Genomic DNA, 17,818 nt, shown 5'->3' with positions numbered 1-17,818 from the left:
TGCAGCACTGCACTGTCTGCTGCTGTTGGCATTAAGGCCTTGCTAAGGGTCAGTGAGGTCCCTCTTTGTAATTGATGAGTAGAGGAGGAAGGCACGGGGGAGGCTTGGGTGCTTAGCAAGCCATGGAATGCATACTGGGACGGTTGAATGGTAATCCACAGATATCATTTCGATGATTAAAGTGTTCCATCTTCATTACAGTGATTGTGTTGTGAGAGCCAGCAGTTTCATAGGTGTTGGGTTTGTGGTTTTACACTAGTCACTTAACTTTCAAGTGCTTAACCTGAAGCAGGAATTCCCCAGCTTATAGTCTCAGATGAACACGGCAGGTTGTGTGGCACAGGCCGTATTCCCTGTGGACAGAAGGGAGTGCCTTCCCTGAGGTGGGCCATGGCTTCATGCCTGGGCTGCCTGACGAGGGCGGCCTATAGTTTGTACAGAGCCGTTCGTCCCTGCCTGGCCCAGGCTCTGTACTTGGTTCCTTTCATGAAAGAAAAGCACTGGTCACTGCTGAGTTCCCAGCCTGCATCCTGGAGCCTGAGGTCACAGTCATCCATGGCTGCCACCTGGCATGCTGAGACACAGGATAGGCGCAGAGTTAGTGCTGGACAGGTGACGTGGCTGATGAGGGCATTTGGAAATGAGTTCATAGTGAACACACTTCCACATTAAATGCCTGGCAAAACATTTTGAGAAGGCTAATCTGTTATGATCTGAAGCTCCGTTCTGCTTAGTATGTTTGGATGCCAAGAGGATGTTGGAACCACACGCAGTTGGCATTGTTTTCTGTCTGGAAGAAGGCATGGGCCACAGCCTGTTTTGGCTGCTGAGGCTTACCTGTGCACTCTCCCTGTGGGAGCCCTGTGCGGCCTTGCATGCCCTCCTAGCTGCTGACCAGCTCCTGCTCACCTTGCTAACCATGCATGGAGTTCTGCCCCATTCCCTTCCACTGCCTCTTGTCACCTCCCTTTCCACGTGGTGGCATTGCCAGTCTGTATTTGCCTTCTGTGGTGAAGAGCCACGGCAGGGTGGTGACAGGAACCCACGCTGTCCCTTTCTCCTCACTCACACTTTGGTGCTGGGCTAGGTGGTAGACTGACACGGTAAGTTTAGGCTCCTGCTGCTGATGTTTGTTGTCTCGGCAAGGGGATAACTGAGGAAGTGACGCAAAAATCTGTGAAAGCATTCTGTATTTAGCATATCATTTTCAGAATAGGGAACAATGCTTAGTCACACAGCTAGTACCTTTTTATAAACCATGTTCTTAATAAGATTGTTGGTAGAATTGGTTAATTGCCAAGTGTTACAGAATCATGTTTTAGACGTAAATGTACGGTGTAGTTGTGTAGCCAAGATATAAAGGTATCTTAAGTGAAGCCTTTGAATCAGGACTATGATGGGGACTTATTGAAGTGATGGGTTGGGTTTGTTCTGAGGGTGCTAAGTTCATTATAAATGCCCAGCAGTTAATAAGGAGAAACAAACTTGTTGCCATTTTTTAACAATATTTTCTCTTTCCCTTCTCTTCCCATCACCTTTTGCTTTTGTTCCATGTTTTGGTTGTGGCTCTTCCTGTCCGTCCCTCCTCATCCCCTCTGCCTGTCGCACCTGTCACTTCATCCGTCTTAGCATGGCAAGGCACTGACCTGATGCATAATCACGTCTTGGCTGATGACGACCAATCAAGTCTAGACTCCTTGGGTCGTCGCAGTAGCCTTTCTCGTTTGGAGCCCTCAGACCTCTCGGAAGACTCTGAGTATGACAGTATATGGACAGCCCATAGTTACAGAATGGGTTCTGCATCCCGTAAGAGCTGCTGCTCATATATCTCTCACCAGAACTAACTAACGCACTGAGCCTTTCTTAACAATGCTTGTATCGCAGCCTGCTTTTCTTAGACGTTTCTTGCTGTTCCGTGTCTCTCTCATGTGATATTTTAACAACTCTGGAGAGTGTCTTGATATTTCCCATTGTACCTAGTGGAGGCTCAATTGCCAATCAGAACGCATTCAGACTGCTGCCTGTTGGTGGGAGGTGTGGGTCCAGCAAGTCTGTACCCCAGGGGCTTTTCCCATCAGGGAGTGTTCTATACAAGCCCCGGATGGTTTGGTTTTTAATTCTCCGTGTAGCAACTGTTTCACTTCCTTTTGGATACAGCTATATGGACACTTTTCTAGTTTATGCAACCACACAGGTTTGCGTCCAAGTGCCACAACGGAGGAGACTCTAGCCTTACACATAGGGATCTAATTTTTTTTTAACGTATAATGCACTTGACCAAGTAGCTGTGGAGAGATTGAGTGAAGTGTCTGTACCCGAAGCACCAGGCCAGCTGGCAGCTGCTTTGGTGATGGTGCAGAAGGCTCCATGGACTCCGGGCCTGGCAGATGCACACCAGGGCTGGCGCCATTGGGTGTTGAGAGCAGAGTCTGCAGTCTGTCTCCACCCATTGCCCTGTGCCTTTTCGTCTGTGCGCCATGGCTGTGAGGGGGAAGCTCTCCTTGTGAAGGTGAGCTCACCATCGCAGCCGCGTTCAACATCCACTTAACCATTGCACCACACTTCCTTGAACTGCAGTGAGTGCTAGGACGAGGCACTGTCCAGTCTGCACTCGGAGGTGGATGCTGTGGTCTCTGCCGGCACAGCCCAGCTGTGTTCAGAGAAGTGCTTGGCTGACTGCTTGGCTTGGCTGCAGCCCGGCTGCCCCGCATCCTTACTTGCGCTGTCTGTGAGAGCCGTGAGCACCATGTTGCTTTGGCTACCAGCTGCAGTGAAACTACGTTTCCAGCAGCCCTGTAGTTCCCTCTGGTACTTCCTTGTAATGCAGTCTTGAAGACTGAGCAGGTTCCCACATGCAAGTCTGGGAACAGCCCCTCAGCCCCTGGGGTGTGTTGTGTGGCATTTTCCCTGGCCCTGATCAACAACTGAGTGTGGTGTTGCACTCAGCTGCAGCAGCAGACCACACCTAGCTGTTGCTTGAGGGGCAGCACTGTCTACAGAAGCGGTGCCACAGTAAATGAAGAGTGATGGTCTTTGCATCCTTCAGGATGTGGAGCTCTAGTGGCCATAACCCTCCTTGCCAAGCCCTTGTATACAGTATTGTGTCCCTTTGCTCCCGTCCTGGGAGCCGGATCCTGCTGCTGCTAATGGAGGAGTGTGTGCATGATGGGGGAATGGCCTGGAGCTGCTGGGCAGCATAGCTACCCACACCTGCCTGCCTGTTCCTTGTGGCTACAGAGCTGCTTATGCCCCCCAAAGAGTTTGGATTATAAGAAAGTCAAGGAACAAGCTTTTAAAACTTGCACCCAGTATTAATTTCCAGTAGAAATGAGATTTTGTAGTTTCCACCAAATAGCAAACGGGATTTTTGAAAAACAAATAAAACCTGAAGTGTCTGTGTTTATTTGATTTCATACGGTGACAGAAACGGCTCTGCTGGCTGTCATAGCCCATTCTGTGTTGTCTTTGCTGACTCTGCGTCAGGCTGCTCGCCCTTGCCTTACCTTAGCATGGGTTTCCTGGCATAGGCTGTGTGGTACGACAGGGAGGCACAGCTGTACTTGAGGTCTTCTCCTAACACCAAGAGAAGTGAGGCTGGCTGTCTTAAGCAGACATGGCGGTCTATATTGTTAAGCAAAGTTCCGATGGTTTGCCCTTGGTCCTTTCCTACCAGTCTGAGCCGTTTGGATGGTGTTTTTTGTTGAGGTCAATGCTGCGGAACAACAGCCCGAACTTTTCTTTGTATTTGTTTTGAATGTCTGACATTGGTTTTGTGACCTGGTTAGAAGTTTGTTAGTGCCACCGGCACAGGAGCTGGTCCTCATGTGGCAGAGGGGACACGGCGTTGGAGGGGCCATCGTTTCTACGTTTGTGGAGCTGTAGTCATGCTGATAGTACCTAACGGTTCTGCAGCTCTGTAAAGCCGTGTGCAGTGAGTGTGATAACGGAAGAAGGCAGACTGAGCGAGAAGGTAGGTCCAAGACGTGCCCGGGGCCTCTGCAGGTGGCCCCACAGTGCTCCTGTCTAACCCGTCCTCGCCACAAGTCTTTACTAAGCTACGTTAACTCTGTGGTGTTCGGCATAAAATTGCCAAAACACAATAATGTGTATATAGTGGTAAAAGATCTTGGGGAAATCTATATATTGTGCTGTTTATCTGTGAATGGGAAAAGCCATTTTAGTACAAGACTCCCATTTGAAAATTCACTTGGATGTATATCTGAATGTTGCATTGTATTGTACAGTATGCTTACTGTCTGTGGTTGCACATGGCAATGAAGTGTCTGTTTTATATTTAAAAGATATCTGTTATGTACAGTTGAAATAAATTTTGCATTTGCTAGCCCATGGCTTTTACATTTGTTACATGGGGGAGGGGACTAGCCTAGTTGAAGCTGAGTATGCCGTGGTCATTCTGTCAAACCGGCCTCTTCCACAGGCATGCCTTCTGTCTGCTGTGATAGAGGTCTGGCGCTTTCTGAGGTGGGATGTGGTCTGAAATAGTACTAGGCAGGGTCCTTCTGCGTAGCCCTGGCTGGCCTGGACTCTCGGCACTGCCCGCTTCTTCCCTAGAAGGGATGGTCCAGGGCGCATGCCTCCCGGCCCAGCTGTTTCCTTCCTGTCTCCCTGTCCTTTCAGGGCTTGTCCTTAGAAGCAGTGCTCCCTTCTCACAGGAGAAAAGCAGCTCAGCTTTGACGCCCTTCATTTGGACCAGGGCTGGCATTTGTCTTTTGTTTTGCGAAGTGCATGCCTAGTTCAGAAGAGAAAGAAGCCATTCCTGGTGACGGCCCTTCCTTTCCCTCGTATGGAAAAAGCTACTTCAAGTCTCAGACCCATAGAGAATGCAGCCTCTGTGATTTGGATGCTACTGAAGAGATCTCTTAAGTGTTATGATTTGTTTCAACTGTGTGTAAATGATGGAGGAACGTGTTACAAGTCAGCCTCTGCCCAAATAGTAGATGCTTCATCGAGACAGAGAGCCATTGTTTTTGGTGCAGGCTAACACACGTGTGTACCCACATACTTACCATACCTCTCACAGGGCATGAGTTGGACAGCCGACATGGTTATTGCTGAATCGCCCAGCTGTGTGTCACCCCATGGTTCCTGGAGGGAGTGCCCTGGGGTCATCCTCAGCTACGGCACCTTAGGCACAGTCTCCTCTGAATCAGATCCCTTGGTTAGATCTGTGTGTGTGTCCACCAAGGCCCACAGCCTGGTGGTCTTTGATGATGCAGGGCAGGATTTCGAGACTAGTGTTTGACTCTTGTGTTTCTGTTGCTGTGAACGTGTCCCAGTCTTGAATCACATCTGTGAGTGGTTATTGCCGTAGGACCTAGAGCCTGCTGGCACCCCCAACATTCCAGTGTCCTCAAAGAGTGACCTTGTGAAATCGTCACTCAGGACCTTAGGTTGGTAAGACACACCTGAAAGTTTGTCCCTGGAGAGCCCAGCCTGAGAACTGCTAGGTTGGGGCTGATTGCTAACTCTTCTGTTATCTGTATGTTTTTAACTATACTTGCACATGGGAACCCTAATGGTGAGGGCAGAGTGGCAGTTTTGTAGGGTCTGTGGGCCACTGGCGCTTCTCACACTGTTAGCCATGAAACCACAGAGGTCCACTGCTTAGGCGAGGAGTCCAAGTGGGTCGATAGAGCTTGCATTTCCCCAAGCCCTCAGTGTGCTAGAAGTGCACTGTGAACTTGGGCGCGCAGCCTTTCAGGAAACAGCAGCAGCAGATCCTGATTCCATCTCCCCAAGACCAGTGCGCAGAGTTAGGTGTTCAAAAGAAGTGCACTGTGAACTTGGGCGCGCAGCCTTTCAGGAAACAGCAGCAGCAGATCCTGATTCCATCCCCCAAAGACCAGTGCGCAGAGTTAGGTGTTCAAAAGAAGTGCACTGTGACACTACTAAGAGTATTCCATTTAGGTGTTCAAGAAAAGTGTGCTGTGATGCCAGTAAGAATATTCTAGATATAATGTGTTTTAGAAAACTTAACGTTTTTAAAAATAGTCCACTAACTTACAAACCTGGCCATGTTATCCTTCCCTGTTTTGTTGTAAGACTATGTGTTTTTAAAGAGTCGTTTTAGAAATACATGTTCTGTTGGAAGGTGGCAGGTGGTGAGCTTGCAGGTGTCTGTTGGCACAGTTAAATAGTCCCCAAATTGCAGGCCCATGACTTGCTGACAGGGCCTACAGTGACTGTTCCCTTGCCCGTGTCAGGGCTGGAACAATGGGACCTCCTGTCAGGAACATGGTCCCATACTCGGATTTCTAATTCTTGAGTGCCTTGTACACACAACGGTTGTACATCTAAGACTCTGTTGTGTGTTTTCAACTGACAACTGGGGCCATAGAGTTTTAGTTCCTCAAATCCATTGTGTTACTTAATGACTTCGTTGGTAAGAGCTGACTTTCAGAATGTCTCTAAGAATGGCTCTGTAGAGAAGGCTGCCCCTTTGAACTCCAAGTAGTCAGCAGAGACTCCATGATTAATTAACTGGGTCAACTCCCTGGAAGTATTAGGTTGTCCCGGAAGAAGATTAAAGAACTGAAAGCAGGTGTGTTGACTGCTGCTTGGTGCCGTCTTAGGCCTCAGTTCTCACCTGCTGGTCCTTCTCAAGCCTCTGCTGAGATTAGTGTGACAGAGTAGTCACCAAGACTTCTTATTTTGGCGCTAACTCGGTCACCAGCTATCAGCCCAAGCTGGATACCGGCGGATACCTGCGAAGCTAACCCAAGTGCTGTTCTGGCTGCCTCTCTTCACCAAGGAGCGTGGGTCCAGCTGCTCACACACCGGAATTACTGAAACCCTCACTTTTCTGGGCACAGTGAGCATGTACTCACTTCTAAAGACAGTAGACACCTGCCCTCGTGTGAGAGGTACAGGGGAACACACACCTGGCACTTTCTCTCAGGTTTCCCCGAGTGACCATGTGTCTATGCTCAACAGGAAAGGAGCCTGAGTGGGCTTCTGCCATATCAAAGAGGCTGTCCGGAAGGGACATCTGCCTGTCAGTTGGACCCTGCGTGGGGTGGGGTGGGGTAAGGTGGGGCTGACATTGCCAGCCTGCTAGCGGTTTTTTTTGTTTTGTTTTGTTTTACGAGACAGGGTTTCTCTGTATTGTTTTGGAGGCTGTTGGTCCAGCCTGGCCTCGAACTCACAGAGATCCGCCTGCCTCTGCCTCCCGAGTGCTGGGATTAAAGGCGTACGCCACCACCGCCCGGCTGCCAGTGGTTTTTAAAAACATGTTTTTCTGCATCTCAAAGCCCTGCAGCTCCAGGACTTGGGGCACTGAGGGAAAGGTAGATGTTGTGGCCTCTCCAGGGCCTGTCAATGAACCCCTTTCAAGAGTGGGATGGCCATCTGTGGACAGTCTTTCACAAAGAGACATGTGCATGTACTCAGCAAACCAGGACAATGACAACCTTCCACCTACTCCCATGGGAGTGGGGGTTGAGGCTGGGCAACATCACCATACGCCCGCCACTTCTTTCACTGGCAGAACCGCTGTGTGGCGTGGACCTGGCTGGGTTGCCACTCCTGAGCTCCCCATAGTGTTTCCAGCCCTTGCCATCCTGGGCTTGATCCGCAGAGATGGTCTGGGGGGATGGACCTGAGGCCACAGTCTTCCAGGACCCCATCGTTCCCTGGTGGAAGGCTAGCGCTTGCCAGGGACAGTTCCTAAGTCCTTGCTGTCAGCGTAGACAGCAGTGGCTCCCCTCTGTTTGTTCAGAGAAGCATAGGCCTGCGTTAGGTTGCCTGCAGAGCTGCTCTTCACAGTGCCGTCTCTCAAACTGTTCTAAGGTTTCCATGCCAACCAGGGTGCACAAGACGTGCTCCTTAAAATCTGATGTGCTTTCAGGAAGACATAGAGAGGGCACCCCGGAAACACAAAAGCAAATTAACACAGTCAGTCACCTTACCTCACGCCCTGTGCTTCCCTCAGCAGAGCGTTCCGAGAAGCACGGCCGTGAGCAGGTATACCTGCTGCATGGCAGAACCCATCCTTCCTCCAGTTAGCATCCGGAGGTGGTGTGCATAAGCAAATGCTTGTAATCACATTGTGTAACCCTGGCACCTCCCTTTGAAGGCCGGCGTCTGTGTTGCACAGTGCGTGTTACATGAGGTGGTCGCCAGGCAGCACCTGGGCCAGGACCACGTGCCTCTGATGCTGTGGGAAGTTGGCTTCCTTCACCTTCAAAGTTGTGTGTGTCCAAGGGGGCCAGATATTTTTCACAGTGCTGAGATAATAAATTGTACCTTTTCTGAACTACATGTTATAATGTTATGATTGTATAGACGTTTCTCTTGATGTTTCAGCTGTTAATTTTTAGCCCTTAACACTGAGCGACCTCTCCAGAGGTAATTTCTAGAGTTTTTCATTTACACGCACAAGAATTACACGTTTTTTCCTGGTCTGGTGGAATGAGGCAAAGGTTTAAATTTGGTTGTGTATTGAATGCAATGTGGTCAGACCTCTGATGTACCTGCTGTTAGAGATTTTTATATGTTTTTTTCTGTTGCTGCTTCCTTTCCTCTGAAATGCTTTAGTTGACCATCCAGCAGACAGCTGGAGAAAACCGGTCCAAGATTTTACTGTGTAGTTACTAGCCTTGGGTGTGTAAGTGACGGTAGTAAAGCAGGCGCTCAGTGGGACCTTTCTTTTTAATGACATCTTGGGCATAAGTGACATGTAGTATAGTAGGTACCCTTGCTTGGTCCTCCCGCGCCACTCACGAGGGACCTTTCTTTCCAATGACCAGGTTCACGGAAAGAGTCGGCTCCTCAAGTGTTGCTTCCAGAAGAAGAAAAAATTATAGTTGAAGAAACCAAAAGCAACGGGCAGACCGTGATAGAGGAAAAGTAAGGTGCTTTCCTTTCTGTACGGCTGGCTCCCCTCTCTCCCCCCCTCCGGTTGGTGCAGTCTGACCTTCGCTGGAGACTGGGTGCAGCCTCACTGATGGGTGATGACCTGGGCTGGAGGTTAGTCTGAGATTCCCAGGCAGGCCCTTCTGGTTGGGACTTTAGACAAGGAGACTGAGTAGGCGGAGTTCTCTGCTGACCCAGGCAGCCCTGAGGCCCTGCCGCCTGCATCCTTAGCACACGCCGCCTTTCCTGCGCTTACTCTTTGTCCTGTTGCAGGAGCCTTGTGGACACGGTGTACGCATTAAAGGATGAAGTCCAAGAGTTAAGACAGGTATGCCAATCACATTTTACTTTTAATCGTTTTTTTTTTTTAATGGGAGAGAAGGGGAAATACTGCTTTAAATATGAAACTCATTGTGAACTAAAAGGAAATCACAAAGCCACCAGCCTTACTTAAGAGGAACAGGCAAGGGCTGGAGATGGCTCCCAGTTAAGAGCGCTTGTTTTTCCTGAGGCTCCAAGTTCAGTTTCCAGAGTCTATATGGCAGCTCACAGCCATATATTAATTTCAATCCTGGGGTACTTGATGCCTTCTTCTGACCTCTTCGGGTACTTTGTGTAGATAATACACAGACATACATGCAGGAAAGCACCCAGACACATAAGTCCAAAAACAAAAGATTTCTTTAAATCTTCATTTCAAAATACAAGAGTGACAGTCCAGAAAATGTTTCTCTGGCACTGCTGTGTGGACATGAGCCACTTTGGGGTTTGCCAGAATAATTTTTGGTACTGTCTATTATAGCACCCTTTTGGTTGCCTCTAGCTACTTGACTTCAAAAATTGAGGCCAGCAGGACAGTCTGTTTCTTTTCTTTTCTTTCTTTCTTTTTTTTTTTTTTTTTTTTTACAAGACAGGGTTTCTCTGTATTGTTTTGGAGGCTATCGGTCCAGCCCGGTCTCGAACTCACAGAGATCCGCCTACCTCTGCCTCCCGAGTGCTGGGATTAAAGGCGTGCGCCACCACTGCCTGGCCGACAGTCTGTTTCTTTTTAGCTTTCAGGTTGTGTTTTGCTATTTAGTCTGTATATAATGTGGGGCGGGGCACTTGCCATGGCATGTGTGTGGAGGTCAGGACAGCCTCGTGGAGTTGTTCTCTTCTTCACCTGTGTATCTGGGACTCAAACTCAGATCATCTGGCTTGCACGGCAGGCACTGTCTCCTGCTGAAGCGTTGTGTGCTGTGTACGATCAACAGCGGCTGGGCAGGTTTGAAGGAGGGTGTTCAGCACGGCACACCTTCCTTCCTTCCTGACCCGGTCCATTCGGTTGCTGGTGCTTCTTTTCTGCATTTGACTGGACAGGGAAATTTAAAAATGCTAGTGGTAGGTATGTAGACATTGTCCTTGTCACTATTTCCAGCCCCTTCCTTGCAGCACGTTTTATAAAGTTGTCTTGTTCATGAGATTAAGTGAGAAACTGCCCAGTGTAGCTCAGCTTCCATTCATGGCTCAGCCCTTTTGACCAGCCCCAGCCCCTGCCAAGCTGGGCAACTTAACGGAGCGGCCGTGATGCAGGACCCTGTAGATGCCGGGGCGGTGAATCTGCTGCCTCTGCTTGCCTTGCAGGATAACAAGAAGATGAAGAAGTCCTTAGAGGAGGAGCAGAAGGCTCGCAAGGACCTAGAGAAGCTGGTGAGGAGGGTTCTAAAGAACATGAACGACCCTGCCTGGGATGAAACCAATCTATAGACTGACCTCCTTCCCACAGGCCGAAGACTGGAAGTTCCCAGCCAAGGCTGTGGTCCTCGGCCCAAGCACAGGGACGTTCAGGACTAACGCAGGTGGTCTTCATCAGGCTGTTGCTGACGTAGTTACGCGTGAGGTATAACACTGAGAACTGGGCTGAGCATATATGTCTGCCAACTTCTCCATGCAGTGACTGATCAGAGTCCTCTGGCGTTTGGACTTGAGTTGAATCTATAAATAGCATACCTGTGTACTTGTTGTAAATACTGACCTCTGAGCGCACACCTGTGATGTGACTGGGCTAACCCTCTTGCTAGGATTGCCTCCTCAGCCGTTCTGGCCGCAGGGATTGGGAGTTGTATTCATGAAGTGTTGGGAGCAGGAGGGTAAAGCAGTAGATGCCTGGGCGGCTGACTTGCGGTGCCATCAGGAACGCCCCACCTGGGCACAGTGAGTGCTTGTGTCACCAACCCCCTCTTAACTGCAGTATTCCTGTCTCAGGCCTGTGGCTGTGCCCAGGGGACCGTGGATTCTAGGAAGGTGACATTGCTATCTGCCTGGGATACTCGCTCTGCTGCCCCATCCTGGCTGGGCTCTGGGTCACACGAATGTGTCACAGTGTGGAGAAGTGGGCCGGTCTTGTGCTTGGCCCTCCCCCAAGAGAACTAGACCCTGTATATAGATGTGTTATTTATTCCATATTCTCCAGCCGGTGCTGCCGGGCGGGCAGGGTTTGACTGCAGGGTGTTTTCGGCCGGCTAGTCTCTGCTTGCCTTAGACTGCAGTCAGCATTGTCCAGGCCACGGAAAGCCCTCTTCCCCACTTTGAGCAAGAATAAAGCAATACATATCCGCAGCGAGGGCCCCCGAAAGGGCTGCGCCCTGCTGTGCCGTGCCCTACTCTGCGGCCTCCCCAGACCCAGGTAGGCCCTGGAAGGCAGGTGGGCTGGACTGGAAGCCCTGTTTTCTGTTGGGCCAGGGCTTGCCTCTGGTTTGGCAATAAGTGACAGTGACCTCAGGAGCTTGGCTGTCTGCTTCCTTCTTCCAACGAGGTTGTTTCGAAGCCAGAGAAATTTTTCCGTAGAAAGGTGTTGAGTAGCGGTGTGGCTGCAAGGAGCTTCAGCGCAGCCTCTCCTGAGGACGTGACCCAGCCCCCGCGCCCTGTCCTGTGTGGCAGTTTCTGAGCAGGTCCCGGGAGGCGCTCTGTTCTCTTCCTCCTCTACACTCCTGACTGGTTGCAGTGTCTGTGGCTTGCGTCTGTCAGGATCCACCCAACCTTGCTTAGGCCTCTCATCAGAGCCTCCCACTCGGTTAGCATCTTACTGCTCTGTGCCCAGTGAGGAAAGGGGAGGTGTTCTCGTGCTTTTTGGTAAGCCCTGCTTTCCAAGCACTTTGCTGACCCAAAAGACACTGCAGCAAAAGACAGTGTGTTGCTGTCACAGTAGACCTTAACTCAGGAACAACACTCCTTGCATCCCTCCACTGCTGGCGACAGGTGCCTGGGGTTGCTGTGCAGCTCCTCCGCCAAGAGTAAACAAAGACCATATTTGCCACTGGCCTCGCCACCACTGAGGTCAGCATCCATGCCCCAGGACAATTTCTTACAGACCTGCCTTAATGATTCGCTTGGAGTTTCCATGAGTATTCGTGTGGTAACCTGCCTGCCCTGGACGGGGTGGCTAGAGGTTGTGTGGGCACACCGCCTTTTCTTTCTGTGGATCCAGCGTCTTCCAGGCTCTCCAGGGAGTGAGACTGCCGCTGAGCAGTTCTTTTTAAAACCTGACCTGCTGTGCTCACCCACTTCTCTCCTCGAGTCTCCTCAGGTGGGGCTTTGGTACCAGCAACCCAGGGCGCCATTCGCTAACTGTCACTCCTCCGTTTCTCTAAGGGATGAGGGGGATGAAGCCATTTCCTACCCTGTAGATGTGAAGCACTTTCCGTTCTGAACCATGTTGCGATGTAGCAGCCCCCGAAGCTCCATTGTACTCCTCATCTGCGGTCCATGCGCCTGTGCGCACTTCATGCCAATCCCCCCTTCCCTGGGGTGCCCGGGGCATCCAGACACTACAGGAAACCCGGTGTTGGCAGACAGCATGCGGCGTTTACTACTGCAGTGTGTGTGCTACACCCCGGAATTATTAAACTCCCCACTTTTCTTATCTCATAAAACGTGTCACTTTATCTTCTTTGAGAGAGAGTCTGTGTGTGCGCGTGCGTGCATGCGTGTGTGCATGCATGTGTGTGTGTGTGTGTGTGTGTGTGTGAGCGCACTGGCTTTTTAGGTTTTAAAATCCTGATGCATTGAAGTAGGAAAAGAACGTGTAACCTTTGAAATCATGTTAGGGAACATTTGAGGATGGTAAGCGAAGGAAACAGACAGCTTTAGGAAAAGAAGTTGTAGAGGTAGTCCCCCTGCTCCCCGAATTTATCATTGGCGTAATAACAGGTGCTAGCATGTGGGCCACTGCACGGATTTGAACAAAAGGCTGTGGGTCCTCTACAAGAATTGCCGTAGGAGCCCTTCTGGCTCTGATGGAGGTACCGAGAGAGAAGGGACCTCTCTCTCCAGTCCTGAGGGTAGGAAGACAACCTCAAAGGCTGGGGTGGGCTCTGCTGCCAGTTGGAGTCACAAAGCTAGGAGCTGCGCAGGTGAGCCTGGGGTGTACTGGCTTTACGTTTCTGTTACATGACCCCTGGTGACTTAGCTCTGCCACAATGGGCCTGTGGTGGCACAGTGTCTTGTGGTGGTGAAGGATTCATTTGCTGTATGATGTTCAAGGAGCCAGGGACAAACAGGAGGGCCAGGGTCCTTCAGTCGTCCCCTTCAAGAACACCCCATGTGTCCTAACTTTGACGGTTCAACTGTCTCCTAGTATTACCTACCACTCTGGGACCAAGCCTTCATTGAGCACCCAGGTCTTTGCTGGCCAAGCCTTCATTGAGCACCCAGGTCTTTGCTGGCACTCAAGATCCAAGCTGTAGCAATGGGTCACCTTTCAGAAACCTTATTCTTGCTCACTGGCGCTGAGCTAACCCAGTGTGTTAGCTACTTTTCTATTGCTGGTGAAACACCAGGGCCAAGGCGGCTTACAGGGGAAAGTGTTTAACAGCTTCTGGTGTCAGAGGGTCATCTGTGGCGTTGGAGCAGAGGCAGTGCCACAGCAACAGCCGAGAGCTCCTGTCTAACCACAGGAGCACACCAGAGACTGCCCATCTTTGGAAATCTCAACACATTCCCCCAGTGGCACCTCCTCCAACCGCTCATCACCTAGTCCTTCCAAAACAGTTCCACCAACTGGAGACCACAGAGGCAAGCCCATGAGCCTGCGGAGCCGTTCTCACTCAGAGAGACGCAGCGGCAGGTCATCCTGGGTGTGACTACCCTGTCTTGTTCCTCAGTGCTTCGTGGTTTTCAGCATCCTGTACCAAATGGCTCACTGGTCATCCAGAAAGCAAGCCTGCAGGCAGCGGGTACAGGCGTAGGCCAGGACACACCCCACACATGGGAATGCTGCATGTCCAGGGCCAGCTGTGGTGACGCAGTTAAGACCTTGCTTCAAAAATACAACTCCATGCATGCACACAACCTCAGTCCTAGTCCATTAGTGAGCAGTGTGAGCTCAGTGAGGGTTCCTGGATGCGATGGGGTGATGATCTGTCCAGAAAGGCTCTGTGTCAGTGCAGGACCCGGATGGACAGCAGTATCAGGTGCTAAGGCAGCCATGCAGAATGTCTGGCCAGCCATCATTCAGATGAGAACCAAGAGGAACTCAGAATCTGAAATCTCCAGGGTTTCAGTTATTTCAGGCAAAAATAACCAGAGATTTGTGTTGTAATTGGCTGAGCGCTCCAGGCTTGAGGCAGATTAAACCTTTGGGTTTTTTGTTTTGTTTCGTTTTGCTTTTGTTGTTGTTGTTTTAAATTCTAGAACCCCTACTTGTGGAGGAAATGTAAGCAGAGTTTTCTGAATGGGGCTCTGGAATCGCAAGAACTGATTACACAGCAGCCCCTGATTTAAACCCTTGTGAAATGCCTGAGTTCCCCATTCCTCTGCCCCCAGCCTGTCTTTTGTCCCCTCTGCTGGAACCGCTTGCAGTCTCAATGCTCCCCACTGCCCAATGAGGCTCCTGCACCCAGCACCTGTCCCTGCAGCAGTGTGGGAGACTGTTCTCGGGGCTGTAGTCGGAGCCAGCCGACTTGCCCACGGTTCGTACCTGAGAGGGGGATGAAGACAGGCTAGCTAAAGACATTAGAGGAAAAGACGGAGACACGGGATAGATGTCAGAGTTAGTTATTGCTGGACACCCCTGAGTTTACTTTTCACCATTCTTAAATACCTTAACCAAGGATTCAGTAACCACACCTTATATTGAATTTCTCGTTATCTGGCCTTGAGGGTCAAGAGTAACCACACCTCAGACCAAGTCTGTTATTTAGATAAGACAACCTAGGCTAAGATCAAACGTCCTACTGTAGCTAAGCCTTAGACCTTTAGGTCCTTACTAAGGACAGTTTTGAGTTCTCTGAACTTGAGTCAAGATGGAGTAGAGCCATCTTTATGGGCCCCGACAGCAGTGCAGGGGCAACCCTGTTCCTGGGATGTCTGTCCTCAACTGGGCTCCAGCCAGTCCTCATTTCCTTCCCTTCCCGGCCTCTGCTCTCACCCTCCCCACTCCTCCCAGTCACGGTGGTTATCCAGATCCACAGAGCTCCCTATGGTATCGTTGGAGCCTGCTTCTGCTGCCTCCAGGGAACCCTGACCGTCTTGGTGCCAGTGACCTTGTACATGAAGGCGAAATGATGTGTTTCTAGAAGAAAGTCTGAAAATGGACAGAACAATAGTCAAAGATGTAGATCCTGCCTCTGAAGATGCCCCCACCCCAACACACACAGTGCTCCTCTTGGGTATGAGTGAGGACAAGTGTGATGTTCAAGACAAATCCGGAGGACAGAAAGGAGCCAGCACTTGGCACATCTAAGTTTCCGCGCCAGCCTCGGCTAGACTGTAACAGCGAAGTCCATGAATAACAAAAAGATCCAGACAATGCTAAAGGAAGAGTTGGGTCGGTGTGTGCTAACCCCACTGTGTTCGGGATCCAACTCTCTGGCTTCAAAGTAAAACAGTTCGGCATGACATTTCCTGGAGGCAAAGCCTTACTTGTCGGATGGGTTTTGAGAATGCCACTGATGGAAATCACTATGCTGGTGTGGCAGAGACGGAACAATTGAGAACTTACACAAAACCTGACTAAGTGCAGCCCCCACCTCACGAAGCAAATAGTGTCCCCGAGCAGTTAGATGAGTTTCCACAGTCACACATAAATCAAAAGACATCACAGTTGGATGCCCTTAGTGACACTCATGGAAATAACACAGTTGGCAACAATGAAGCAGTGGTCTTTCTGAGAAGCCGGGGAGGCTGTCAAGTGACGTCCTTAGCTCTGGGGGGGGGGGAGGGGTGTGGATACTAGCGGAGGCTGTCAAGTGACGTCCTTAGCTCTGGGGGGGGGGTGTGGATACTAGCGGAGGCTGTCAAGTGAGGTCCTTAGCTCTCGGGGGGGGGGGTGTGTGGATACTAGCGGAGGCTGTCAAGTGAGGTCCTTAGCTCTCGGGGGGTGTGTGGATACTAGCGGAGGCTGTCAAGTGACGTCCTTAGCTCTCGGGGGGGGGGTGTGGATACTAGCAGAGGCTGTCAAGTGAGGTCCTTAGCTCTCGGGGGGGGTGTGGATACTAGCGGAGGCTGTCAAGTGACGTCCTTAGCTCTCGGGGGGTGTGGATACTAGCGGAGGCTGTCAAGTGACGTCCTTAGCTCTCGGGGGTGTGGATACTAGCGGAGGCTGTCAAGTGACGTCCTTAGCTCTCGGGGGGGGGGGGTGTGGATACTAGCGGAGGCTGTCAAGTGAGGTCCTTAGCTCTCGGGGGGTGTGTGGATACTAGCGGAGGCTGTCAAGTGAGGTCCTTAGCTCTCGGGGATGGCACTATATTGATACATTGCTAAAAGGTTTTACCTGATGGTCACAGGGATGTTAGGTTTAATCCAGAAATGGGGCATTAAGTGACTATTGCAGGACTGACCACAGCCCTGGATTGTTTGGATATAGATCTGTAACATTCTAGTTCTTCACAGCTCTAACCAGCCACAAAGTTTTGCAGGCTCTGTAGTGTGTGTGTGTGTGTGTGTGTGTCTGTCTGTCTGTCTGTCTGTCTGTCTGTCTTTTTTCTGGGGATTTGGACTTACTGCCAGCACCGCATTAGTGACAATGGAAAGGTAAGCTTCTCTGGTGAGAAATAAAGAGAGCCACATTCATCTGCTATCCCAGTACCTTCTTGGCAAAGGGGATCCACAGGTCATAGAAAACCTACTGAAGCACCCACTGCTGTTTTGTGTAAAAAATGCACAAGTGTGATTAAAAATCATATTGCACAATGCAACTTTTGTCTAGAAATCAATTTCTCATAGGTCAGGTACAAATATTCCATTTTTATTAACAGCAAAAAAGCATTAAATAGAAATGAAGATGAAGACCAAAGGCTGTGGAAGGAGGCGGCGGTCGAAGGAGATGCCTGTAGTAATGACTTAGAGGCCTGACGCGTAAGGGTGGCAACTCTCCTCTCCTTGCCATGCCTCGAAAGCCCTGTGTTTTTGTTTGTCCCTGTTTCTGTTCTACACCTCAAAAAGCCCTGCAGATTTTCAGGGAATGGGAGTGAGCGAGAATGGGTTAGCGCCTTGTGAAGAGAGTACCTCAGGAAGCCTGGTTCACACGGATACAGAGGAGTACCCAACAGGGACAGACTCTGGGGAACCACACAGACCTGGTCTTGGGAATGACTCACAGGTGCCCTGTGGGCCCTGCTGGTGGCACTGTGGGCTGGGAACGTGCGCACACCTTCCCTCTGAACACACCAGGCCAGCGGCCTGAGCCCTGGTCTGTCTTGGACTTGAGTGCTCACTTCATGGAACCCAGATTGTCCTGCAGCCTGTGGCAGGGCTCTGCTCTTGGTGAATTAGGGAAACTGAAAGAAGGGGTTCTGACAGGCAACCCCTGCTTCCCGGCCCTCCGCACTCAGGACAGCCATTTCCCATCTGTCTGCACTTGCTTCTCCAGTGGCGGGTGATCACCAGCCACCCCAGGGAGCAGGAGCTCCCAGGATAATTAATTTCCCTCACATTGTACAGCCACCGGCTTTTAATTTTGTACATT

The 17,818-nt window shown here is 50.6% G+C and overlaps 1 protein-coding gene across 9 annotated transcripts in view; it reads left to right on the top strand.

The window, feature by feature from the left end:
- Arhgef7 (Rho guanine nucleotide exchange factor 7) overlaps positions 1–12,780 on the top strand; it is a 112,503-nt gene extending 99,723 nt beyond the window's left edge. For 4 of the 9 annotated variants that reach the window (XM_013115779.3, XM_013115777.3, XM_013115776.3 and 1 more), the window contains 5 exons: positions 1,630–1,806; positions 8,769–8,868; positions 9,148–9,202; positions 10,498–10,563; positions 10,640–12,780. In XM_013115779.3, coding sequence (XP_012971233.1) covers positions 1,630–1,806; positions 8,769–8,868; positions 9,148–9,202; positions 10,498–10,563; positions 10,640–10,759 — 518 coding nt within the window. In that variant the 3' untranslated portion in view covers positions 10,760–12,780. Of the gene's footprint in view, positions 1–1,629; positions 4,343–8,768; positions 8,869–9,147; positions 9,203–10,497 lie in introns of those variants that run through there. The other 5 variants (XM_013115781.3, XM_005073318.4, XM_013115778.3 and 2 more) reach the window with 4 other exon arrangements.
- The last annotated feature ends 5,038 nt before the right edge of the window (positions 12,781–17,818 follow it).

This window comes from Mesocricetus auratus, unplaced genomic scaffold (genome assembly GCF_017639785.1).
Source record: "Mesocricetus auratus isolate SY011 unplaced genomic scaffold, BCM_Maur_2.0 Super-Scaffold_100031, whole genome shotgun sequence".
NCBI lineage: Eukaryota > Metazoa > Chordata > Mammalia > Rodentia > Cricetidae > Mesocricetus > Mesocricetus auratus.
The sequence above is the reverse complement of the archived record's forward strand: the minus strand, read 5'-3'. Positions and strand labels throughout refer to the sequence as shown.